The sequence below is a fragment of the Carassius gibelio genome, chromosome A14, assembly GCF_023724105.1.
Source record: "Carassius gibelio isolate Cgi1373 ecotype wild population from Czech Republic chromosome A14, carGib1.2-hapl.c, whole genome shotgun sequence".
Classification (NCBI taxonomy): Eukaryota; Metazoa; Chordata; class Actinopteri; order Cypriniformes; family Cyprinidae; genus Carassius; species Carassius gibelio.
In genome coordinates this window covers 7798497-7826299 of record NC_068384.1, presented here as the reverse complement: position 1 = coordinate 7826299, position 27803 = coordinate 7798497, and the positions used below count along the sequence as shown (strand labels likewise).

Genomic DNA, 27803 nt, shown 5'->3' with positions numbered 1-27803 from the left:
ATTTCACAGTAGGCATACACACAGGTTTAAACACTCGTTCTCGCCCCCTACAGTGCAATTTGGCTAGGTATACATCCGCGCTAAAATATCAAGGTGAAAGTCATCATAGCTCGTGTAGTATAGACCCAGCTCCCAACCCAACTTTAAGAATAGATTAACGGCCATATTTTATTTATTGCCCGATAAGAGTCTCCCGTTAACGCAGCAGGTTATAAATATATATATATATATATATATTAACAGCTTGTTATTATATTAAGTAATGTCTTTATGAAAATATAAAACTGTAGAAACATCAGTCAATGGAAAGTCCCCACCGTAACAGAAAAGCACACACACACACACACACACACACACGCACACACACACACACACACACACATATATATATATATATATATATATATATATATATATATATATATATATATATATATATATATATGTATGTGTGTGTGTGTGTGTGTGTGTGTGTTATTTTTGTGTCTTTAAGCTAGGACACACCTTTGAATGATCTAAACTTCCTGTTCTCTCACAGCAGCAGGACACTGTTCTTATAAATACACTGTAAGCTGATGAGTGTCATCACGTCTCTTATGAAAACATGTTGTAATATTACAATTAGGGCTGGTAAGCGATAACATATTCTTATCTAATTAATTACACAATGTGCTGATTAATTAATTGAATTAATCACACATCAAATTTGGAGAAATTACTCCCAAAAGATAATTTAAAGTCATTGTTGTGTAAAGCATCAAACATGAATTACAAAAAGTAGGTTCAGCAAGAAATATTTTGTTTGATAAAATTGATTACATATAGATTACGACCATGAATAAATGATGACAGAATTGTAATTTTTGGTTGGGTGAACTACTATAACTTTAATTATTAATTTTCTTCATATTATTATTATTACTATGAAAATATGGAATTTTTTTCTTCTAAATGAAGTGTTGGATAAGATGAGTATCACATTTGCAGTAGTGTGATATTGCACTTTCTGACATTCTCTAGGCTCCATCAAGCAGTAAGTTGTTGCTCGGCCTCATATTACTCATCAGGCGACTGTATGAAATGGCAGATGATCCTCAAGGTCTGGGGCGGGGCGAGTGCGCCAAATGTGTTAATAATTGTAATGCGTTATATTTTTCCATAATTAATTAATCTAATTAATGCATTCAATTACCAGCCCCAATTAAAATATTACATTAAAGCAAGCATACATGTTCTTCTTAACATCGTATATTAGTGGAGCACACTAAAGATTTCTCACAGCTTCTGAAATGTCTGTATTTGCCTAGTTCCTGAATCACTTCTGTTGCACTAATTAAATCAGGTCAGGAGAGTAAATGATGTAATTAAAGGTTACTTTATTCACTTTATGTTGGCTAAACTGAAAGTCCCATGTGAGTTGAATGTGGAGTTATGTTTGATGTTTAAAAGTTTCTGTTATGCTGAAGTTTATATGGTTGACATTGTGCTAAAGGTTAAAACTGTGGTCTGGTTGTGGTTGGCTACATGATGTTATATATAGTGCATTCTGCGTCACACAGCACACAGTCTTTACGATAACGCAGACACAGACACAAATAACTTCTTGGTGATTGCATTTGTATGCAAATATGCTGTGGTAACTAGAGAAACACTAAATAAGTATTTCCATTTAATAATGTCAGTGTATTAATATGAGATGAAGTGAATGAACTAGCAATGTTTTTATTAAACTCCTTCTGTTCATCCATGATCAAGCTCTTGTCTTTCTCTGAATCAGATCAGTCAGATTGTGAAATTATTATGTGTTTATTTTCCACATCTGGAGTTATTTCTTCTGCTCTTTAACTTCATTCTGTTGGTTTTGGTTGATTAAATCTCTGCTTTGCTTTTTTAGATCTCAATATGTAAAATCACAATGGTTTCTTCACATGAACTCTTCAGAAATGTGATTGGAGAAATTAAATTAAAATCGAGATGAAATGTGATTTTGACAACTTTTTCACTGTGTTTCACCGATTAGATTTGCTTTGCTCTTTTTTGGGATCCAAATCCCAAATGAATTTCATGTACTATTTATATATTATTTATTTTGCATATACTCATAATAAATACTGAAGCTGGTTTTAAATCAATCTGCCTTTGATGAGCTCATAAACTCTTTTGACTTCTATGTTTATTGGGTTTTGAACAAAGTTATAATTACAGACACTTTTTAGTAATGCATCTTTTTAAAGGTATTTAAGAAGGAACTGCTGACCCTCTCTGAAAAGCTTCCTCTTTCCTCTTTCTTTGTTAAAGCGGTGTAGTTTCCTGGTGTGTCAGTAGAGCTGCTGTCTGTCTGTCAGTGAAGACGCTGTGTGAGACTCGATCTGACACTCTTCTGCTGGGATTGAGCTCTTCTCTTCTGGAGACTGGACTTTAGAGAAATGATGCTGATCTTTGGACTGATGCTGCTGCTGCAAACTGCTGCATGTGAGTCACTTTCACATCAAACTCACGCTATAGACTGTAATATTGTTTAAGAACTTTTTAAAAGTTGTTTAATGCATCTTCTGGTCTTATCAGTGTGTATTGGTGGAATATTATGATAATGTCAGATGGAAGTTTCTAGTTATTGTAAAACAGCATCTGTGTAAAATAACAGTTTTTATATTTATAGTCTGTATGTAGTGTGTGGGTGGGTGTGTGTTTGAAAAAAAAATCTTTTCAAACCTCATCCTAACCCTCTGTCTAAAATGACCTGTTTTAAGGCTCATCAGTAATCGGCCTCTCTTATGATTTTCTAACATCATTGCATAGGAAACAGTGTTTTGATAAGAAAAACCTGTCAGATACACTCAAAACCTTGTAAAATAATTTACTTGCCATTTCTGATGCAGGTGGTGTCAGATCCAGAACCGCTTCGTCTTTCAACAAATGTATCTTTGAAAACTCTCCATTAGCTACATTGTGCCTCATTTACAAAACAAAATCAAACATCCGCTTCTTCCTTATGCTGCGATATTTCTGATGCCTGTACAAAGTCATAAATGAGATGTTTATCCAGTGTATGCAAAAGAGTGTCAGTTTTTATAAGGGGCTGTATTTGACACAACGCGACACTCGCACTCGCAGTCATAAGCATCAGCCGATAAGTGACTGATTGACAGTGGACGAGGCCTATGGTGAGATGTTGACTATTCGTTGATGTCTTGCTCTGGAGGTGTTTTTTTATGCAAATGTTTGTGTGTTTGTGATGTCACATGGCACAAGCTGTTTTTGAGCTTGATTAAATGCTTTGTTTATAATAAAGATGATGTTTTAATCTACAAAACTTGCAGGATGTTTTAATGTAACCATGACCTCTTATATTCTAAAAGATCAAGACAGGTTTCTCATGTCGTGCACCTTTAATGATTTTTGAAACCTTAGCTAACATTTGATGTTGTAATAGGTGGATCTATTCCGGTTTTTATTGCATCATGTCATTCTGTTACTCTCTCTCTCTCTCTCTCTCTCTGTGAACATGTGGAGGCGATTGTTGAGCGAGTGGAATGAGCGGTGTGGTGAGTGTGTGGTTTATCGCCCACTGTGGTTTTTCATTGTTTTTTGTTAAGTTAAAGTTAATTTGATGTGAAACCCAGTCTTTGCACTGTTTGGGGGGGGGGGGGGGAGGGGGGGGGGGCTGAGGGAGCTAATGCTCTAGATTCACTCATGTGTTGCGACGGGGTGAAGGTGGTGTCTGCCTGGAGTATGGCGGAGTGTAGTGTAGTGGTTGGTAACATCGTTGGGCATGAGTGTGTGCTTGCGGCATCTAGAATGAACAATTCAATCGTGGTGTTTCGGAGAACAGTAGAGAAAGCAAATTAAGTTGTTGGTAAGGGAATAAACATACATTGTTTATTTACCCCAGAATTACCTTTTCTACTCCCACTTAGGAAGTTACAATTTCAAATGTGCCCCCTTTCATCAAAGGTGAGATGTTGACCCAAGAATTGTCATGCTTTGGCAAACTAATCGCTCCCATAAAAAAGATCGCTATTGTGAGTGAAACGTAGCATCACTTAGATGTTTCACGTGCATGATACTAAATTGAAATAGATGTGACCTTGACTTAAACTATAAGTTTAAGGTGGATGATTTTGATTACACAGACTTTGTTTCTACAGACACAATTAAGTGTTTTGGTTGCGGAAAGTCTGGTAACTTGATTCGTGGCTGTCCAGAAAATGTCGCTCATTAAAGTGAGAGGAGTAACAGTGCTAAAGATAAAAATGATCAGAATGACAATGTAGAAGTTGCTAGTACTTCTGACGGACTGAACTCTAGTCATCTGAAAGTAGTTGTACCAGCAGTTAACAATGTTGATTCTGGCTTGATTAGAGAAAGTGGTGAAACATGCACAAAAAAAATCCAGTTTGACCGACTTTGAGATGGATGAAAGTAACAATTCTGACGATGAAGAGGAAGTAATACTGTATACACAAATGAGTTTGAGTCAACTTTCGGATAATGATTTACATTTAAAGAATGTGCTTCAGTATGATATCTTAATGGACATGGATCAGGTTGTTTTTAAAACACCTCTGAATAGGGAAAAAAAGTGATAGCTTAGTTTTGAAACAGGCCTAAAAGAATCATAAGGAGGAAAAGTTAGACAATGAAAGTAGTGAGAGCAAGTGCTCTGATTCAAATGTTTCATTTCGCTCCCAATCTATTTGGTCATGTCTTGATTATGGAGTGGAAGAAATTAAAAAGTTCTTGAAGGTGACTAAAAACATGACATGAGTGCAAATTGTTGAATATTTTGCAGACCTTAAGAGATTGTCCTCTTTTTATGAGTTATAATACCTGACTCCGTGGAGGAGTTTCTGTATTATTTAATAAAAAGTTTACTCCCTCATCTCTTTTAGTAGAGGAATTTGTAAAAAGTAGAGGTTTAAAGATTAAGGCTCAATTTAAAGATCATGTTTTTGCTTTTGTCTGTATACAGTATATGCACCTTCATAAATAGAAATATATATATTTTTTTTTTTAGACAGATTGAATACATTAGTGGAAAAGTGCAATAATGGGGAGTTTTTAGTTATGTGAGAGGATTTTAATTGTGTTGAGAAACACATTGATAGAAACCATGTAGAGCCACATATGGCTTCTCATAGAAAATGTATAGAAATTATAGAAACTAATGAGCTATATGATGCATGGAGGAATTTTAATTATAGAGTTAAACAATATACATCGACAGAAAAGAATGGTCAGACATGTTTTATACAGAATTTATGTTCTCAAACTGGGGTTTTGTTGTCCGATCCAGTCTAAATGAGAGAATGAGCTGTTAAATTATATATATAAAAATATAAAAATATGGTTGTAATCACAGGATAGGTCAAGGTAAAGGTAATATTTTCTTTTAAGATTTGCCTAAAATCTCTAAAAGTGCTAATGCAATAAGTGAGGAGTGGAGTGGGGCCGAGAGCCTGCCCAATGTAACAATGTAAAAACTTAATAATCACGGGAAGAAGTGATTTGATTTGTATCCTTCCGGTCTCCTCCTTGGGACTCAAGACCGGTGAGTGGTGCAGGTGTGAAAAATGTGAATGTACTTTTGTTTTATCATCTTAAGCAAATGACATCATTGTAATTGTCAAAGAGCAAAATGATGTTGGTGTTTTAATGAAAACTCTGGGAGATTTTAAAATGTTATCAGATGTAAAAGTTAACTGGGTAAAAGGTGAGGCTGTTTTGGTGGGTGAATGGATAACAGCAAACCATAAACTTCCAGCTGGGCTTAGTTGGAAAAGAGACGGGTTAAAATATGAGACAAATCCTTTCATTCAAAAATTTGGGATGGGTTGGCTGAGAAAATAAAGGATCATTTGGATAAATGGAAGTAGATAAAGCAAACATTGTCTTATAGGGGTCAAACCCTTATAAATAATCTTGTTGATTGATCTCTTTGGCATCGTTTGATGTGTGTTGATTCACCACCACCCTTGCTTAATAAGATCCAATTAATGTTGGCAGACTTTTTCTGGAATAACTTGCATTGAGTGCTTCATAACATGCTATACTTACCAAAAGAAGAAGGTGGGCAAGGACTTGTGCATTTACAAAGTAGAACAGCAACTTTTCGAGTGCAATTTATTCAACGTCTTCTAACTGGCCCTGAGTCTATAAGCTGGAGACCAATAATAAGTGCTATTTTAAAGAATGTGGCTGGGCTAAACCTGAATAAACCTTTATTTTTATTGGACCCAAAAATTTTGAGTGTGGCAAATCTTCCAGTTTTCTTTCTGAACCTTTTTAAACTCCAAAGGGCAAATGATTCCATATCTTTGCATTAGCTTTTGGAAAAGCCTTTGGTTTATAGAGCAAGATTGGATTTAACTAGTGCATCAGCTTCATTGATTGGAATTTTCTCACAAATGCTATGGTGGTGACACTTCTCCAGCTGTTAAGTTTGGCTGGTCCAGATTTTGTTGAAGTGGATGTGGTGGCCACAAAGTTGGTGTTTAGATCAACTCGAATGATTGAGAAATTATTGCAGAAATTACAGGCTTGTGTCACAACCGAAGAGGCTGATTTATTGAGAAGATATTGTGATGGAGAAATTGATTCCTGTGTTGAAGATGTCTTTCCAAAGTTGTTGAATTCACCTAATTTTGAGAAGTAGAATTTTTCAGAAATTAATGGCAAGTCTTATAAATTATAATTTAAAAAAAAAAAAACAGTTTGCTGATTGATTATAGTTTTTATAAAGCCACATCTTGTATTGAAATCTTTGAAAATATCTAGTGTTTTGTGATCTATGAGAGGAGCTCAGTGATAAACCTGTGTGTGTGTGTGTGTGTGTGTGTGTGTGTGTGTGTGTTTTGTTCTTCAGGTCTGGATCGGTTCTGCAGTTTTAATCAATCAGATCCCTGTTACGCAGCTCTGGGAGACAAACTCAATCTGCTGATGGAGCGGGACGCTAGAAAATATGATCTGAAGTTACATCACAGAATAAATAACACGCAAGATGATCCAATTTGTAGAGTAAGAAATAACAGGATGAAGGAATGTGATCTTTATAAAAACAGACCTGAAGTGACAGTCATTAATGGGACTGTGATAATAAACCGTGTGATCAGAGCAGATTCTGGGAATTACAGATTAACACTCACTGACTCAGACGGCACAGAAACATCTAGAGATCTTCAAGTGATTGTTGAAGGTACAGAAACTCTCTCATCAGACTCATTCCAGTCTCATGTTCTCCAAAGATCTCACTCTCATGCAGATGAATCAGTTGAATCTCTGGGAAGGTTTTTATTCCTGTAGCACACAGTAAACACACTACAGACTCCAGTAATAGTTTGAGTAGTGTGGAAGATCAAGATTCTCCTGTGTTTGTCATGTGACTGTCATGTGTCCCTCCCTCCAGCTCCTATTGGCTCAGTGGAAGTGTCAATCATCTGCTCCTCCAGTGGGGTGATGAGGGTGTCCTGCTCCTCTGAGGGGGATCAGCTCCTCTACAACTGGACTCTGAATGGAGGTCCACTGATGGATGGAAACAGCAGCATTGATCTGGATGAGAGAACTGATGGAGACATCAGCTGCAGCGTGAAGAACCACGTCAGTCACGCACAGAAGACCATTAGACTCAAACCCTGTCCTGGTGAGCTTTTAATAAATGAATGAAGAATTTGCTAGAAAACAGAAACAGCAACAGGAATAATGCAAAACCTGTCAAAGCCACATTTCTCCCCAGAATCACCTTATCCCAGGCCTGAGGCGTATTTAATTTAACTTTGGTTGATTTTTAAGTAAAGCTTATTAATAAAGTGAAGCTAACTTTATGGTATCACTTTTTTTATATATAAAATAAACTTTAATAATAATAATACGTTTTATTTATATAGCGCCTTTCCAGAGCTCAAGGACACGTTACAAACAACAATAAAGGCAATTGACAAAGAGAGCAGACAGAACAACAATAGGCAAATGAGAGTGCAAGTACAGTAAGTGAGAATTGGGTAGATGGGGCAGCAACCAGCAGAGAGAAGAAGAAAAAACAAAAAAAACAACACACTAAGAACTATAACATTCAGAAAATAGGTGTGTTTGGAGCATGGATTTGAATTTAGAGATAGTGTTAACAAAACGGAGTGATGGGGGGAGAGAGTTCCACATTTTGGGCGCAACAACACTGAATGATCTGCCCCCATTGAAGCAAGGCGATGCCGAGGGACAACGAGAAGGCTGGAATCAGCGGATCGTAAAGAGCGAATAGGGGTGTAGGGGAGAAGCAGGTTACAGAGGTAGGGGGGAGCAAGGCCATGCAGAGACTTAACGCGAGAAGGAGAATTTTGAATTTAATACGGTAAGCCACAGGAAGTCAGTGAAGATCATGCAGAATTCGGGAAATATGTGCAGAACGCTTGGTGTGGGTGAGTAGTCTGGCAGCAGAGTTTTGAATGAATTTTAATTTGGAAATGGAGCTAGCTGATAGGCTGATGAAAAGTGCATTGCAGTAATCAAGACGTGAGGTGACTAATGCATGGATGACAGTTTCAGATACTGATAAAGGGACAGAGCTGAGCGATATGACGTAGATGAAAGAATGCCAATTTAGTGATGGAATTAATGTGAGAGTGGAAAGATAGAGAGGAATCAAAAATTACACCAAGATTTAAAACCTTTTTGTTTTTATATATTGTTTTATTATTTAATTTGAATATTTTTCACTTGTTTCTTGGCAGTTGCTGTGGTGGCACTGAATTATAAAAAAAACAAACAAACAAACAATCATTTAACCCCAAAATCAAAATAAGTTATATTTTGCATGAATACAATAAGGACTATTTTATAGCCATTAATTTAATTTGCATTGTTATTTTCATGGCAATTAAAATACTATGATGATTTTAGTTATTCTATACACATTATAGTTAATAATTTTTTTCTTTTCTTTTTTTTTTTTTTTGCATTGAGAATTTACTTAATTTATTTTCATGTTTTTGCCTTTTCCTCATATGTCAGAAATTAGATTTTAGGGGTAAATGTCACAATGCAAAATGGTTTAATGCCCCTAAAAACATTAAATGGAACATGATGAATATCACTTATTAACTACAGTTTTGTATTGAAATGTGACCTGGATGTGTCTTTGATAGATTTCATGAGATTCAGACGAATCAACTCCCTCAATTGGTCTCTTAATTCTTCAAAATGTTTAATTATCTCTGCATTAATTAATATTAAGAGATAAAGCAGCTGATTCTGTGCTGATGTTTTATTTCAGGACCAACTACTGCAGCTGTGACCTCTGCAGTGACACAGACATCAAAAGATGGTATGAATGTCACCTACAACATTTTCTGCTGAGCTACAACAAATTTTGTAAATGATAATGAAACCTAATAATAATGATGGCAGCAAGGGATCTATAGGCTCTATTATTATTTGTTTTAGTTCCTGAAATTAAAATACCACAATAAAAAATATGCGACTGCTTTTTAAAAATCTGTTAGCGCAGTTGTCATCTTCTATAGAGCAGGGAAATAACCCTGCATAAGGAATCAGTGTGAAATAAGTCATTAAATACAGCTACTCAAACCAGAACTACTTCTAGACACATCCTGGATAAGAGCATTCTGATCAAACCTGCCAGATCTTACTGTCAGGGTGCGATCTTAGACAGAGGACTCAGATGCAGAGTAAGGAAAAGGAGAATCTTTATTCTCGCCACAAAACACACAGACCACTCGCGCTGCCGGATATCTGAACTACAGATCCTTAGACAGGAAAATAGAAGGTGTGAATGAAACTTGGACACCACATAAAAACTGCAGACACAACCTGTTCGGGATGCTAAATGGCCACCGGGAGGGTGGGACTAGCCTCAGCCTCAAAAACCCGTGACAGCACGTTAGGTTTACCATTCTTAGAGCCCAGGCAATAAGAAATGGTAAACCTGAAACATCCAAAAAATAATGCCCTGTGAGCCTGCCTAGAATTTATTCTCTTGGCGGTGCGAATGTACTCAAGATTCTTATGATCAGTCCAAATGATAAACGGAAATCGCGCTCCCTCTAACCAGTGACGCCACTCCTCCAGGGCAAGCTTGACAACTAGTAACTCCCTATTCCCAATGTTATAGTTCCATTCCGCGGGCGTTAAATGATGAGAAAAGAATGCGCAGCGATGTATTTTCTCGTCCGAAGATGATCTTTGTGACAAAACTGCCCCCAACCCCCACCTCTGACGCATCCACCTCCACAATGAACTTATGAGAAGGGTCAGGGATCGTTAAAATGGGGGTTGAAATAAATTGACTCTTAAGGTTCTCAAATGCAGCTTGGGCCTGCAACGACCAACAGAATAATTTCCTTGTGGAGGTGAGATCAGTCAGAGGAAGATCTATCTGGCTAAAGTCCCGAATGATCCGCCTGTATGAACCAACCTGTCTCGGAACATGTCGTTGACGATTGCCTGAAAGACCACCGCGGAGTTGGAAAGCCCAAATGGCATAACTAAATACTCAAAATGCCCTGTATGGGTGTTAAAGGTGGTGTTCCATTCGTCCCCCTCCCTAATCTGAACCAAGTGATAAGCATTGCGAAGGTCTAACTTCGTAAAGATGGTTACCCCTTGAAGGAGCTCAAAGGCCGATGACATCAACGGCAAAGGATAATGATTCTCCAATGATTATCCAAGCGACGGCATCGCTCTCCAATTGTCAGCCGTGCTCTCCCAATCTGCATAGGCTCCTCCTCTGGGAGGATGTGGCGTTGGGACATCGTGTCACATGCTGCTCCATACGGGACCCCGGTGACATGTTCATGGGGAATCCCCTCTCTTTGGTGTCGAGAAAGGAGGGTAATCCAGTCGTCGACCCAAATGGCGAGGTTGATAAGCCCATCAAAGCCAGGGGGCAGATCTAGTGAATAGATCTCGTCCTTCACATGCTCAGCAAGGCCGTGGAGGAAGTGATCCCAGAGAGCCTTCTCATTCCAGCCACATGACATGGCGAGCGTGCGGAACTGAATTGAGTAACCAGACACCGACCGCTCTCCCTGCTGAAGCACTGACAATGCTCGTGCTGCTTCAATACCGCATGCCGAGCGGTCAAACACCTTGTGCAGCTCCCTCGAGAATGCCTCAAATGACGCACAACAGTCATGCTTGCTGTCCCACATAGCCGTTCCCCACTCTCTCGCTTGACCTACTAGGAGAGTGATGACAAACGCCACCCTGGATTGCTCCGTGGGGAAATAGGAAGGCTGGAGTGTGAAAGTCAGTGAGCACTGGGACAGAAATGACTGACATGATTTGGGCTAACCTGAGTATGGAGCGGGTGGATTAAGTCACGGTTTTATGTGGCGAGGAGCAGGTGGGACAGACGGGGCAGCCGGGACAGACGGGGCAGCCGAAGGGCTGGCCTGCAGCTGGTCAAGCCAATCTGTTAGCTGGTTGAGTTTGAGAGAGATCTCAGAGTAGGCGCGACGAGAAGCTGTGATTTCCTTCTGCTGTCGACCCAGAAGAGAGCCCTGCTGCAGAAGAGCTCGGCGCAGCTCCGTTTCCTCTGCTGAATCAATTTAATGGTGAGTAGATTCTGTCAGGGTGCGATCTAGACAGAGGACTTAGATGCAGAGTAAGGAAAAGGAGAATCTTTATTCTCGCCACAAAACACAAAATAACATAAACAATAATAAAATGCTCTGGCGCACACAGAGATCTCCGAGCTGGCCGGCACACTGCAGACCATTCGCGCTGCCGGATATCCGACCTAGGGATCCTTAGACAGGAAAGCAGAAGGTGAGAATGAAACTTGGACACCACACAAAACACGGGCAAAGACAAAACAATCTACTCACGATGACAGACAGAAAAGCAGAGACATATAAGGGAGTGGGGGAATGAGCTACAGGTGGGGAAGAATCAGCTTGTGATCTGCACAACCCCGCCATAATCAGCGCTGATTGCCCAGACCACGAGCTACCGAACAGACAGGGCAACACAGACCACAGGGGAAGCTGAGACGGCACCCTGCACCATGACACTTACAAGTTCAAGATGTACTGAATCCAGTAAAATGCATTTAAAGGAATTGTTCACCCAAAAATGAAAATGACCCCATGGTTTACTCACCCTCAAGCCATCCTAGCTGTATATGACTTTCTTCTTTCAGACGAATACAATCAGAGTTATATTAAAAACATGTCCTTGGTCTTACAAGCTTTATAATGGCAGTGAATGTGTGCTGAGATTAAATATAAGTCCAATAAACTGTGTCCATCCATCATTAAAAGTGTCCACACAGCTCCTGTGGCTTAATAAAGGCCCCCTGAAGCAAATCAATGTGTTTGTGTAAGAATAATATCCATAATCAAAACTTAATAAACAGTAAACTCTATCTTCCACTCACTGTCATACTTGTGTTCACGAGAGAGTGGTGTTCCAGTGGATGATGAAGGATGTGGTGAATGCAGAGATGAATGCAGAAACGCAGATGAGAGAGGGAGAGAGAGAAAAAAAACACCAGTTATGAATAAGAAGTACAAAATGAATGAATAGAGAAACATTTCAGAGGATGTTGATATAATTCATGAGGAGACTGTTTTTTCTTTGCTAAAGTAAGGAAACTTTGCTTTATTTGCTCCTGCAAACACAAACTGGTTCTCGTGAGACTAGCATATTCCCATCACTGTAAAAAATGATTCACTTTATTTATTCAATAAAGTTGTTTAAAATGTTACATCCAATATTATTAATTAAATTTTACAGATGTTAAATTTAGAATCAATTTAATTAATTAATTAATTAAAATAATCAAATTAGATGGTTTCAAGCAACCATTCAAAATGAGTAGAATACCATGAAAAAAATATTGATTTCATTGAAAACAAACAAACAAAAAATACTCTGCTAAAGAATACTATGTTATACATGCCAGGCCAGTAGTTGGCGATCATGAAACACCCTGCAAAAACATTACATGCATGAAAAGTGAAAGTGAAAGTGAAGTGACATTCAGCCAAGTATGGTGACCCATACTCAGAATTTGTGCTCTGCATTTAACCCATCCGAAATGCACACACACAGAGCAGTGAACACACACACACTGTGAGCACACACCCGGAGCATAGGCAGCCATTTATGCTGCGGCGCCCGGGGAGCAGTTGGGGGTTCGAAGCCTTGCTCAAGGGCACCTAAGTCGAGGTATTGAAGGTGGAGAGAGAGCTGTTCATGCACTACCCCCACCTACAATTCCTGCCGGCCGGAGACTCAAGCTCACAACCTTTCGATTGGGAGTCCAACCCTCTAACCATTGGGCCACGACTTCCCCGTAAGTCGTGCATGCACATGACATCAACTTTTTTCAAAATTCACATTTTTGTTGCTTACATAAATATGATATAGGCATCATGTTCAGAAGTTTGTGTCTTCAGCCCCTCAAAACAGAGTTATTGAAGACACCTAAAGTTCACAAACAGAATCACTGAAGGAGAAAAGAGTAAATGTATGGGGTTACCATTATAGTGGTCAGTGTTTTCTTTAGTTGGGCTCTTGACCCTTTAATAATATATTTTTATGGCTGTTTTAACTGAATCTATAACAGCTAGACATGCTAAGAAAAAAGGTGTTCAGGTGGTGCTGGTTATGATTTTACATAATCATTGTTTGGCCTGAGTGTTATAGATAAAGCCTGATCTCTGAGATAAATTAACATTCATAAAAGCAGCACCTTTAATTCAACAATAGAAGGCCAGGATGTTGCTGTAAAATCCAGAGTTTAAGAATTCTGATTAAGAAAACAATTGTAGTGGGGAAGAGAAACCTTTTTTTTTGACATTAAGTGACATCAAGAACAAGTGTATGTATCTCAGGAATGATGACAAACAGCATATTCAGATAAAAAGATGAACTGGAAGCATCACAAAACAAGCTACTAAAAATAGTAAAGAATAAATATAAGACAATTCTATCCATCATTTATTCATGATACAAATCATGATGGGAGTTTTGATAGGTGGTACCCAGAATGCAGTGCAACATGCTGATGGTCACCATTGTTGAGGTTCTCAGGCTGATTCTTGATATCTGTTTGCCTAAATGAAAGATATTTTCTTAAAAAAAATGTTTTGATCAGAAATGCTTCTAAGAATCTCTTCGCTTATGCTGAAAATACCAGACCTTATACTGTACAACTACAGGATGCCTGTTGTCAAATGATATCAAAACAAACAACACCACCTAATCTTACTCTTTATTGGCTTGATTAGCTGCTGTATCACAATTACAGCACCCCCCCCCCCCAAAAAAAAAGTTTGTTTAAAAATGTAAGGGTCAAGAGCCCAACTACAGCAAACACTGATCACCGTAATGGTAACCAAATTTTAGATTATTCTCCTTCTGTGATTCTGTTTGTTAACATCAGGTGTCTTCAATAACTCTGTTTTGGGGGCTTGAAAATATAAGCTTTTGAACCAGACGCCTAGATCATCTCCATGTAATCAACTAAAACATGAATTTGTGAATTACATTTTTGTGCTGTGTTTCGATGTTGCCAACTACTGGCCTGGTATGCATAACATAGTATTCATTAGCATAGTGTTTTCGACGATCGAACCAATCAGAGTAGGCATGGGGCGGGTTAACATGTGCAACCCTGCCTCTAACTGCAGGCTGCAGCCTTATGCTTCTCGTTTATCAAAATTTTTGTATTTTTGTTTATTTTATTTATTTTTTTCATGTTATTTTACTAATTTTTATCTAATTTTTACTAATTTAATCTCGTTTGATTAATTTTATTTAATTCTAATGTGTTACATTTAATTAATAATATTGCTTGTAATCTGTTACCACAATTTTATTGAGTAAATATAGAGTATCACTTTTTACAGTGCACAGCGAATAATACAGAAATTAAGTGAAGAACAATATGAATATAGTCCAGTGAGAGTTTAAGCATTTACAAAATGACTCCCAATATAATTAATGAAGCTGTCTACACTTGTGAAATTAATCTCTTATATCATATGTATGATCATCCAGCGGGTGACGTATAACTGTGTATTTAGTAACTTTAGTAAAACTTTAGTAAACATTGGTAAATAAGTAACTCACAATGTTTTTGTTAAACTGTGATCATGTTAAACACTAATTCAGTCAGAAATTTAAACACAAATTGCCCTAAAGTGTGTTCTCCCTCCGCATTCCCATTAATGGTATCAGTATTTATAGTTTATAGTTATATAGTTAAAATATAGTTTTTTTTATAGTTGTACTGATTTATAGTAGAACATATCTCTCTCACACACATGTCCCACAAAATCACATCTACATCCTGCAACAGAGCAATTACCAGGTGTTCACCGTATTTGTTACTGATTTAGTTCATGATGTCTGTAGATTTTGGTACATTTCATGTGTGTGTGTGTGTGTGTGTGTGTGTGTGTGTGTGTGTGTCTGTGTGTGTCTGTTGTTCTTCAGGTCTGGAGGTAAACTGCAGTTTTGATCAATCTGATCACTGTTATGCAGCTCTGGGAGACAAACTCAATCTGCTGATGGTGGACGCTAGTAAATATGACCTGAAGATAATAAAGAGAATAAACAACACACAAGATGATCCAGTTTGTAGAGTAAAGAATGACAGTATGAGGATGAGTCAATGTGATCTTTATAATAACAGACCTGAAGTGACAGTCATTAATGGGACTCTGATAATAAAGTGTGTGAACAGATCAGATTCTGGGAATTACAGATTAACACTCACTGACTCAGACGGCACAGAAACATCTAAAGATCTTCAAGTGATTGTTGAAGGTACAGAAACTCTCTCATCAGACTCATTCCAGTCTCATGTTCTCCAAAGATCTCACTCTCATGCAGATGAATCAGTTGAATCTCTGGGAAGGTTTTTATTCCTGTAGCACACAGTAAACACACTACAGACTCCAGTAATAGTTTGAGTCGTGTGGAAGATCAATATTATTCTGTGTTTGTCATGTGACTGTCATGTGTCCCTCCCTCCAGCTCCTATTGGCTCAGTGAATGTGTCAATCATCTGCTCCACCAGTGGGGTGATGAGGGTGTCCTGCTCCTCTGAGGGGGATCAGCTCCTCTACAACTGGACTCTGAATGGAGGTCCACTGATGGATGGAAACAGCAGCATTGATCTGGATGAGAGAACTGATGGAGACATCAGCTGCAGCGTGAAGAACCACGTCAGTCACGCACAGAAGACCATTAGACTAGTCTGTCCTACTGGTGAGATTCTAATACATGAATGAAGTATTTGCTAGACAACAGTATTTGCTAGAGTTGTGATTGGATGTTGACAGGTTTCTGTCATCTTCCTCAAATGTCTTGATCAGCACTCCTGCTGTTGCTGTTGGTTGTATCAGTCGGTGGTCAGATCAGCGTAGCAGTTAATAAACTGGACAAGGGAAGTCATGTATGGGACAAATCAGTTAGGACCACTTAATGGGATGTCTGTCACGCTGTCAGTCTCTGTTTTCCTGGGTGTTCCCTAGTGAGCTCACTTCTCCTTAGGCACTTCACCATAGGCACTTTAATTCCGCTAGTCTGGTCATGTCGTCACAGTAATTGCACTCCAATTAAATCGCACAGGTGTTGACAATCCTTTGTCATTAGTCTCCCTATGTATAGCTGTCTTTCTCTGTCATCTGTATGGAGTCCTTACCCTATGTGTCTATGCTCTCGTCTCCCGAGACTTCACCTACCTTCTCGTTCCTCCAAGTTCCGGTTTTCATCCGGTTCCCTTTTTGGTTTTGTTTGTCTCTCAAGACTGTTTATTTTGTATTCATCCTTTTCCCAAACCCAACCGTCACAATGTCCTGCCTATACAGGGCATTTGACAACGTCGTAGACACAGTTATCAGAACATGGTATGAAATTACAATTAAACTTGATGGCAGTGAGGGATCTACTGGCTCTTCCGTAGCTAATATGAATTTTAACTGATTTACTGTACTACTAATTGCATGTAATTACTAAAATGCTATGCTTGTTTCAGTTGGTATGAATGAATGGATGTTTTTTTTTTTTTAGTTTGCTTTAAGTGACCTTGTGTTTTTTCTTTTACAGCTGTAAAATTATATCTTATTGTTTTGGGCTGCGTTGCTCTGATCCTGATTCTGATGTTCATCACCGTATGTTACATTTACAAAAGGAAGCAGCTCAAGTGGACACCAGGTAAGTTCATGTTGAATCTCTAGTTCATATACTAACAGATGAAGGTTAAAATGGAGTACTATTTGTATCTTATGTGTTATATATGCTGCATAGATTTGTTTGGTCATTGCAGTCTCTTAAAGACAGTTACACAAAAAGCCAAAGTAAAAACATTATAGATGTGATGAAGATGATCTGAGACAGTTTTGATGGAAATTTGACAAACTTTCTTGGTTTTAAAATGGTGCAAAATGGCAGAAATGCTTTTAAACAATATTATTCCTCAAACACCATGACAATTATTAATTATTAATATATATATATATATATATATATATATATATATATATATATATATATACATATAATGTATAATAACATTATTTACTCTAACAATATATCATTACAAATGAATTAGTTAAGCAGTTAGATAATTGTGAAAATATACTGCCAACTGTAAATGTTAAGAACTGCATGCCTTGTTTACGAATGACTGGAATTTATTAACATACACATTTAACAAGTGTGGAGAAGTACACAAATCAAGTACTTGAGTAATAGTAAAGATAAATATAATCAGATATTACTCCAGTAAAAGTAAAAGTAGTGCTTTTTCTATTTGACTCGAGTGAAAGTACAAAAGTACTCAATTTATCTACTTAAGTAAAAAGACTGATATATTTATTTAGCAATTTTACATAGGCTACTTACATAAATTTTATATTAGCAAATATTTTTTATAATCCTACTGCTCAAATACCTGGGATTTTCCCAAAATAAATACTATATGGAGTCAAGTTATATTTTAGTTGTTGATATGGACTACATTGACGAGTCTGATGTAGTAATGTTAAGCTTACACTGCTATGTACCTGAGAGAAAACAGATCTGACCATCTGATTTCACCAGTAAGAAGAAAAGTGTTTTAAAGTTTGTTGTTTTGCAGAACATCACAGTTACATATAACACGAGAATAAGGCCTGAAGTTAGCAAGCTTTTTTAAGAAAAATATAATTCTTCCTGTGGCTCAAGTGGTAACGCGTAGCGTTAGCAGCGCAAGGTTGTGGGTTCGGTTCGATTGTTAAATATTTTTTGAAGTGTAGTGAAGTAAAAAATACAATCTTATGCTTTGGAATCTAGTGAAGTAATAGTTACTCAAAATAAAACTTCTACAGGAAAGTAGGGATACTTGAATGTACTTAAGTACAGCCACTCCATTACTGTCCACCCTTGCATTTAACTATGTAATCTGAGGTTCAATTAAGCATTTGTTAATTTTTGGGTAGACTTTCTATTTGCAAATTACTCAGAATTTACTCATATACTTACAAAGGTTTTATGAATGAGATCCAACAAATCAAAGATTGGTGAATATATGATCTCACTTATTGTATTCTTTCCTTGACTTTTTCACAATGCGTTACATGCAGACAGTTTGATATGTGAAAAATGTATGACCAGCATGATCTGTTATGATGAATTGGAAGGCAATACTTTAATGACTGAAATATGAGATTGTAGTTGGTCTGTTGCTGATGTCAGTGTTTTCCCTTCAGCCGCTGCTGGAGGTACAGAGCTCATATACGCTGATATCTCTCTTGAGGAAAAGGGTGAAAAGAAGAATACAGGTAAGACATTCAAATTTGTGGTTACGCAGTTTACAGTAGATGTTGTTAATATTAAAAAAGATTTGCACAGTTTGATGTCATTTTCTGGTGAAACTTCTTGTACATTCTTGGACATACTTCCAAGACTTGGTGGCTGTAATTCTGAAAAACACTGAATATTGGTTGGGTGACTGACAGCCACACATACACCTTAAAACAGATTAGATTAATCTGCGCTGAGGAGACATGCCGAGGCACAGCTCGCCTAAAGAAGACAATTTTGCTAATAATTGCAATTGCAGGTTCCAAACAGAGATGGCCACAAAGAGGCAAAACTAACATAATGCAGCTTTAAAGGGATAGTTCATCCAAAAATTACATTTTAATGTTCATCCAAGATGTAGGTGACTTTGTTTCTTCAGTAGAACACAAACAATGATTTGAACAAATTGCATGACGACAGAATCTATGAGAGTAAGAAAAACATGCACCGGCAAATCCAAATTAAACCCTGCGCCTCTTGACAATACGTGTTATGTATAAATGTGATGTGTTTGTGGGGAAGTCGTGGCCTATGGTTAGAGAGTTTGACTCCTAACCTTAAGGTTGTGGTGTTTGTGTGTGGGCACTTGGGATGAGTTAAATGCTGAGCACGAACTCTTAGTACGGGTCACCATACTTGGCTGTATATCACTTTGATCACTTTTAAAGACAAAAAAAAAAAAAGGTCTCTGCAAGAAACTGAACAGTTTATATATATATATATATATATATATATATATATATATATATATATATATATATATATATATATATATATATATAATTCTTTTTTTACCTCTGATTCACTTAATATCTGAACTGTTAGAACTCTTGTGAATGCGCTTCAGAGCAGCCTGCGCATGAGGCATCATCATCATCATCATCATCATCATCTACCATTGATACTCCTAATTGAGATTATAGATATAGTGTCAATGGTCCCTTTGAGAGATAGGTGGCAGTATTGCGCTTATAATTCTGCGACCTACATAGCAGATGGACTTGGCCCAAATGTGGCCTCAGGTTGGCACTGCTGGGTTCCTGTCGGCAATGGCATGAACCATTTCAGCCAGAGCTGGGCCATGTGTGGCAATGACGGCACACTGGGGATCTGACAAACAACATGAGGGCCGAGTGCTGATGGGAGGAGTGTGGCCCAGATCAGTCCAGTGATAGTGGCCAGAATCAGGCTAAGATCTGGCAGCATATTATGTGACTCATGATAAACAAGATAAATACAATATTGCATGACAATAGTTAAATGATCACATACATTTTAATGAAGTGTAGTATTGTTAAAATGTAGTCTTTGAAATGGCAAGTCAAAACAGAATGAAACAATAACTAAGCAAATCAGTCAATGGCATTAAACAGCATTTTATTATAATTTTATTACATTTTATATTCGTATTCTTGGTAGAAATAATCTTAGAATCCTTACATGAAAAGAAAGAGAGAGAGAGTGTTTAACCGTTATCATGTAATATTTATTTGGTTTACTATGGGACACACTGATCTATAATAGAGATTGGGTGCACATAATTTTTATTAGTATGCTGTCATGCACAAGCATTAAATAAAATGATCCTGAAAGTATTTCATTTTAATTAAAATCCTGTATCCATTTGATACTTCGAGGAACAGATCCAAATTCAAACCGCATTCATTGGCGATATATATCTCCTTCCTCTGTAGCTATTATAACTATTAAAAAATGTGCCGTTAAGAAGTTTTACAACAAGTTTTATGGCAGCGATATCAAACGCTCATTGGTTCTCGCTGGTTTCGTCAGAGATTGCGACATGTCGTGTTTCCGGTGATGTGTGTTTTGAATGAGAAACGCGCGTCTTGAAGGAGTGGATCGGGATAGTATTTTCAGTGTTTAACATCTTAAATTATGACCTGCTCTTCACACTACTATTATATTCTGCCAGAGTGGACTGCAACTGCAATGCATCGTCATTTGGAGTACTGTGGTACTGCTCTTTGTCACATCTGTAATAAATTATTATGATTAAGTTACATGTGTCTATCTGTTACCTTTCTCTTGTAGACTGTATACTTTATACACACTTTATTGGTTGATTTGTTCTTTATAAAAATAAATAGAAAAACCAATGCAATACGTTTTTTTTTTATTGCACAGTACATGATGTGTGAGTTTTAAGTCTGATTTTCTGTTCTACAGTTTCTATTCACAAAATGAAAAATTGCGATCATAGTAATATACAATGTAATAATATGAAATAAAAAAAATTCCCAGAAAGCAATATAGTGTTGGCCCAGATCCGGCCCACATCTGGGTCCCATGAAATCAATTCGGGCCGGATCTGGGCCGAAACCGCTTGCTGTCTGGGTTGGGTCTGGACTATATAACGCTCAGGTGTGGCTCAGATTTGGGGATTCTGGTTTACTTTAGGCTGAGAATTGGTACCAATAATAAAACCTGTTTTGGCCCAGATCAGGGCCAGTTAAGGCTGATTAACTGGCTGAGATTCGGGCCGATTATGGTCCATGTGTGATCCGAGTCTTTAATCCAGTTCTGGGCCACTTCCGGGCCGTCATTCTTTGCGGTACTTGGGCCGAGGGAAAAGTCATTGTGTGGCCCGGATCTGGGCCAGAAGACATTTGCTATTTTTTTTTTACTCCCATTGATATTGATAATGATCTTACAAGGAATTAAAGATATTGAAACTTATAATAGCACATCTACTAAACTCTATAGCCTTCATCGGTCAAACAACAGAATAATTAATTTCTCCAGATTTCAGAAGAAGCTTATGGACATAACTATATAACTATATAATATAAGTCAGACACTGAAGTTAGTTGCTGTTTTTGTCTCTTCTGGGGAAGATTCATTTACATGTTTATCAATGATTCACACACAGAAACTTTGGTCCGATTCTTTTTAATCTAATGTTCATCTAATCTCAGTTTGGAAGTGACTTCACTCTATGTTTTAAAGATGTCTTCTTTGGATTGTTTGACTACTCAAAAAATAATATAGGAAAATTAAATACTTAAAAGAGACTTAATTTCTGTTTGCTGCTAGCTAAATGTCATATATTTATACAAAAATAAGGCTCTAAGCCTCTCTTTTCTTTATTCAGAGTTGAACTAGACAAGATGAAGCAATCTTTAACAGACATCTTGCAGACATATTTGTGTGCTAAAGGGGAAATGAATTTTTTTGCATTTCCTTTGCTGCAATAAAATTATTTTCTAATTTATATGATCAAAGATTGTGTAAATGTATAACATTTTAACTTTAAGTAGCTCAAATGAATAAAAATATTTTTATAGAAAAAGTTAATTTAATAGAATACAAATGAGCAAGAGAGTTGTTAAAATGATCTGATCTTCCCATCGCTAGTTTAACTTAAACTGGATTTGATCTTTTTATTATTATTGTTTACTACTTTCTCAGTTAATTAGTTTCACTCCTGAAAAGCTTAATTTGTCAGTTTGCAGTTTTGTCAAAGCTGCTATTTCTACTGCAGACTAACAGTGACTAACAGCTCTCCAGAATGAGTAGAGACGTCCAGTAATGTCTCGTCTTGTCATTGTTTCTCAGCAGAAGTTCCCCCTTATGTTGATGTGGAATATGCCATGGTCAAACTGCAGACAAAGAGAAAGGAAGAGGAAGAGGTGGAAGAGGAGGGGGAGGTGGAAGAAAATGAAGAAAATAAGGAGGAGGTGGAAAAGAAGGAAGAGAAGGAGGAGGAAGAATATGAGGTGGTGGAAGAGAAGGAGCAGGAAGAGGTGGAAGAGGAGGAGGAGGACGTGAAAGAGAAGGAGGAGGAAGAAAAGGAGGTGGGAGAGGAGCTTCAGTATGGTGAGGTGACGTTCACACCAAACCACTCCCACAATCCACAGGAACTTCAGAATCAGTGTGTTTTCTAGGGATGAAACAATTCATGGTAAAAATAAAATGAAAAATCAAACCATATGGTTCAGCACGCACTCGTACCACAGTTCAACTTTAATCTGACAAGGCATCTGTAATATGGTTTGGTAAAAATTTAAAAGTTTGGCCAATGTTTCTGTCAATGGATAGCCATTGTGGCTTCCCATTACATTACAACATCAATGATGAAAAAAAGGAGAAAAAAAAAACATGGACAAGTCTATCACTCTTTGTTAAATGTGAATGCTGTCTGCTGGAATATGAACAGTCACTGATGCTGTCATCACCCGGGTGTTGATAGTGAGAAGTGAGACCTGAAGGACACACATTGCTGTCTTTGATTAAACTAAACTCATTTAAGCCTTGACAGTTTAAATATTAAAGAGCCAGAAGTTGATATGGATTGAATAGAGTGAGCTTTAACATACATGTCTGGCCTGAACCATGGGTTCAGACAGGAACCACTTTGGCAAGTTTACTTGAGTTTTTTGAACACAATTTATCTTCGGCAGTATGGTTCCTTATGTGGGTTCTTGCTCCCAGAATAATTGAACATACAAGAGCTTTGACATTAACCCCACAGATATGCTCATGCTTATAATGGGAAGGGAGGGTTGCGAGACATTAGGGCTGTGCAAAAAAATCGAAAAAATCTTATCTGTAAAGACGCTCCTGTAATTAGAAGTATATCTCCAGCACGTGTGTTCAGATCAGGGTTGCCAGGTTTTCACAACAAATCCTGCCCAGTTGCTTCTTAAAACTAGTCCAAAACTAGCCCAATCGCGTTTCCGGGAGGATCCCCGATAAAAATAGCTTCCCGGGGTTAAAATAAATTTTTTTTGGAAGGGTTACCCTGGTAAAATTCGAATTTAAGGTGCTAAATATCACGTTATTGGTATTGGGGTTGCTTCTAACTGCGGACATGAAAAACAATCGCAGACTTGGCAAGGGGTGTTCTCTCTCTTTTTTTTTTTACATAGCAGCAAGGGTGTCCTCATCCAGCTGCCTAAAATCGGATGCATCCAGTACTTCTCCCTAGTGATTCCCGATGGTTTCAGATGGTTTCACTTCCAAAGACATTTCAGTTTTCAGCAATGGCAGGACTGGCACATGATGCTGGACAATAGATAAACCTCACAAGCAAGCAGTCCCATATCTTGAAACTTTAAGCAAGGACCTTCTTAGTGTGTGGAGTGGGCGGTATCGCCTATGGAAATAGGAGAAGCGAAGGGTGCTCTTTTAACCAGCTAAAAGATCAGCATGCACCTGTAAAGCAGTACTCCATATGGTCAGAACTTTAATTTAGGCAACAGCATAAGCCCTTTTCGGATAAGTTTTATCACCGATACGAGCAAAATTGATGATCTGTACATTTAGTATCAAGCACTTGATCGATACACTAGTTTAAGCAAAAGCAGATCACTGATTAAACCCAGTGTGTTGGAGTAGTCGTATAAGTTTGATGAAAGCCTTGACCACAGAGTAACAAGGCTTGTTGGTGTATTTCACTGGTAGTGTTACCGATGTGGTAATATGATAGCATGCCTCGCAACACACTGAACAATTAGCTTGTACAGTAGCAATGTCTGTGCATGTTCGCCAAAAAATAGCACTAGGCAATAAAATGAAAGAACTTTGCTTCACTTCCTGAAGAGATCCAGAGATGAATTAAAGGTGAAATTGCCAGTTGTTCATGGATGCTTGATTTTGTTGAATATATAGCTTCTTCCAGCGAGGAGCAAATCTTGTGTAAAGTTTTGAGTTGGTCGCACGTTGACGGTGAATCGTGTGCGAAGTATCTATATCAAGAGCTCGCTCATATCTGTTCAGTCCATTGATTGACAAACAACACGGCATGAACCTCGAAGAGGTGATCGATGTGCACAAGTGCTCAAAAGTCATGAAAATACAGCAATTGGTGATATTGAATTTTAAACATTTGAATGCAATTAAAATTCAGAAGTCACTGAAAATCTGAGTTTTGCTAGACTGAGTTGTTGAAAGATGTTTGTGAAGAGAGTTTAACAGTAATATGAGTCCAGTGTTCAATTCCCAGATAAAATCTTTATTGCTTGAATTCACAGTAAGATGTATTAAAAAGCACCTTCTAAAAGCAGAAATAGAAATGCACTCTATGAATCTTTGCTGCTTTCCGTGAAAATTAGTGTTGATTAAAATTATATTTTTTGTTTCATTTAAAAATTATGTATTTATATTATAACCCAGCTCTTTATATAATGTTCAATGTATACTGTAAAAAAAGTATTTGTGAAAATTGTAAATACAAGGATTATTGGAGTATGTTTTTAAAGAAAAACACATTTCAGTGTTTCTACTTCAAAACTTATTTAGTTCATTGTTACTGGTCGTTTCTTTGTAATTAACTGTTAGGTTTGAATAAAAAATGTTCTACACCAATATTGTTGATTATAAAAGTATGTCTAATTTTGTCTGCATATATACATTAATTAAAATGAATGTATATTATTTGCTAGATATTTATATAAAGTTGGATATATATGTATATATAAGCTTTTTTAACATACACAGTACATTCACATAAAGGGATATATAGCAAATCTCAACTGTTTTATTGTTTATATGATTGCAAAATCTATCTATGGTATTAGCATCCAGTTATAATCTGCAGAGTGTGATAAGGCATTAAGATATTAAAGTATTATAAATATTACATATCATAATTTTCTGTAAAGCTACTTTGAAATTATATAGAAATACATTTGTATCTTGTGTGAATGGCCCTCAATATCACATTAATTTGATCCTTTCTTTTCTCTTTTCCTGCTGATTGAAAGTGTGTTTCTCAGTGTGTTAGAGTTCCGTTACATCACTTGCTTCAGCTTGAGTAGTGTTTATAAATGTAAAGTTGATTAAAATTTAACAATTAACAATTTTTGGGGGGCTTTCACTGTTTAGTCCTGTTTAAATATATCCTAACAGGAAAAGAATGGCATTTTCTTTCAGTCGGTCAAACAAAAATGTTCTGCTTCATCCAAGTCTCTTCAGTGAGCTACAAATTCAACATACTCTTGAAAGGTTTTGGTGTTGGTGGCACGGTACTTCAGTGGTGGTCGTTCCTGTGTTGAGTGGGATGTGCACTTCAGGTTGTACTACCCCCTGTTGTGCCGCAATCAGCCATTTCCCCTGTGCACCTCAGCACTGAAAGAGCATTTCCCCGAAAGACCAATTTCTCTAAAAGAGTTTCATGGGTCTGTCTTTTAAAGATGCTGTTTCACCCATGCGTTTCTGGATGAGTCATGTTATAGTTGCAGAAACTGAGGATTTCGTTTCTCAGTAAGGAGTTGGATTCGGCCGAACAGACAGCATGCTTTTTTTTCTATTTCGGCCCCAGTGAGGGGACAGAAGTACACAATGTAAAATGTTATATTGTTGTTGAAGATTAAACATAATGTGGATAACATTGAATAAGTATTTTTTCATCAGGTTGATACTGATTATTAATCACTCAAACCCCCTCTATGTAACCAGTCTTGCATATCTGCCATGTTTTAACACTTTTTATTTGTGATTGTAGAGTTTGTTGGCAGTATTAGCCATTAGAGTTTGAAAGATCTACACTTATGTTTGTAAAACTTGCACTGTAGTTTTTAGTGTAAGATGATGGACAGGTCTGAGCGGGGGCTTGGTGAGTTTATTTTGTTTATATTCTTAATCCATTATTTGTTTTCTGTAATATCGCAACAATTTAAACATTAAAGCAATAGCCCTAGTTGCAATATTACATTAAGATTCTGGAGTGGTCTACTCATAGGCTATACAGTTTATATTAGTGGAGTGTTCAAATTGTCAGAGAAAGTGTGTGTTTCTTTCTTCAGGTCTATCAGTAGCCAAAGTTGTGATCAGCTACTGTCGGATTATCAGGATGGAATGAGAGGTAGAGTTGAGTGTCATCAGCGTAGCAGTGGAATGAAAAGCCATGTTTCTGAATGACAGAACCTATGCTATGTAGACAGAGAAGAGAAGTGGTCCAAGAACTGACCCCTGAGGCACCCCAGTAGTTAGATGTTGTGACTTGGACACCTCACCTCTCAAAAATACCTTGAAGGTCCCATCTGAGAGATAAGACTCAAACCACTGACATGCGGTTGCTAAGATGCCACTTTCAAATAGGGTAGAAAGGAGAATCTGGTGTTCACCGTATCAAAATCAGTGGACAGATCCGGCAAGAAAAGTATAAAAGATTTGGAAGCCGCTCTTGCCAGTCTTTGGTTCTTTAGCAACTGAGAGCAAGCCAGTAACACTCAAACATTTCACTTTTAACCAGTGGAAAAGCATTTATCAGTGGCACATAGAACAAACAGGTAGGGTAGGTAGTCTTTTTGAACAAACCATCAATATGCAATATTTAATTAAATCTGATCGCTGAAATCCAGTCAAATCCCCCATGACCTACAGGAGATTCATGAAGCAGAGGCTGAAACAGGCTGCTGTTACTATGGCAACAGATGCTGATGGAGACCTCGTGTGGTGAACCTGAGTAATGACAGAGATCTCAGTCTCATTTCAGAACAAACTGAGCTGCTTTATCAGCAGAAATCTTTTTACAGACACCAGTAATCAGTGAGAGCTTTAATACACTTTCAGACCACGAATGCAGATAGTTTTTTGCGCCGCATGATTAAATTCCCGAATCAAACGCGTTTTGACATAAAAACACACACACACACACACATATATATATACATACATACATACATACATACATATATTTTCTGTAAATATGTAGCTACACTTTTAAATATTTAGCTCTCTCTCTCTCTCTCTCTCTCTCTCTCTATATATATATATATATACACACACACACACACACATTTAGATGTAAGATCTACATTTATGATTTGGACATAACATTTACTGTTAGATATAGAATGAAGATTTAGATTTAGATAGAACCTTTAGATTTACCTTTAATACTTTATTGTAATACAGTCATGTAGCTAGAAACAAGTACAACAAATATTAAATTATTAAATTAAATTATTAAATATATTTAATTAATAAAAATATTGCATGAAGCGTATTTTTAGTAAATCTTGCAC

General features: G+C 37.3%; 2 protein-coding genes across 30 annotated transcripts in view; both read left to right on the top strand.

The window, feature by feature from the left end:
- The window catches only part of LOC128027392 (uncharacterized), a 222583-nt gene that overhangs the window by 26181 nt on the left and 168599 nt on the right, over positions 1-27803 (top strand). For 14 of the 29 annotated variants that reach the window (XM_052614986.1, XM_052614993.1, XM_052614990.1 and 11 more), the window contains one exon: positions 7406-7639. The exons of 2 other annotated variants lie outside the window; for them this stretch is intronic. In XM_052614986.1, coding sequence (XP_052470946.1) covers positions 7406-7639 — 234 coding nt within the window. Of the gene's footprint in view, positions 1-2254; positions 2473-6865; positions 7196-7405; positions 7640-15459; positions 15793-27803 lie in introns of those variants that run through there. 13 more of the 29 variants (XM_052614967.1, XM_052614978.1, XM_052614965.1 and 10 more) reach the window with 10 other exon arrangements.
- LOC128027397 (X-linked retinitis pigmentosa GTPase regulator-interacting protein 1-like) lies at positions 17084-25060 on the top strand. The gene is made up of 3 exons (XM_052614999.1): positions 17084-17184; positions 18720-18791; positions 22393-25060. The coding sequence occupies exons 1-3, from the start codon at positions 17130-17132 to the stop codon at positions 22716-22718; spliced, it is 453 nt and encodes a 150-aa protein (XP_052470959.1). The 5' UTR covers positions 17084-17129; the 3' UTR covers positions 22719-25060.

What these genes read in the sequence shown, in the direction of transcription:
- LOC128027397 (XM_052614999.1), top strand. Translation starts at nt 17,130, where the DNA reads ATGTTCATCACCGTATGTTACATTTACAAAAGGAAGCAGCTCAAGTGG. An exon ending in GCAGCTCAAGTGGACACCAG is followed by an intron (nt 17,185 to 18,719) that starts GTAAGTTCATGT and finishes TTTTCCCTTCAG; the next exon opens with CCGCTGCTGGAGGTACAGAG. An exon ending in GGGTGAAAAGAAGAATACAG is followed by an intron (nt 18,792 to 22,392) that starts GTAAGACATTCA and finishes GTTTCTCAGCAG; the next exon opens with AAGTTCCCCCTTATGTTGAT.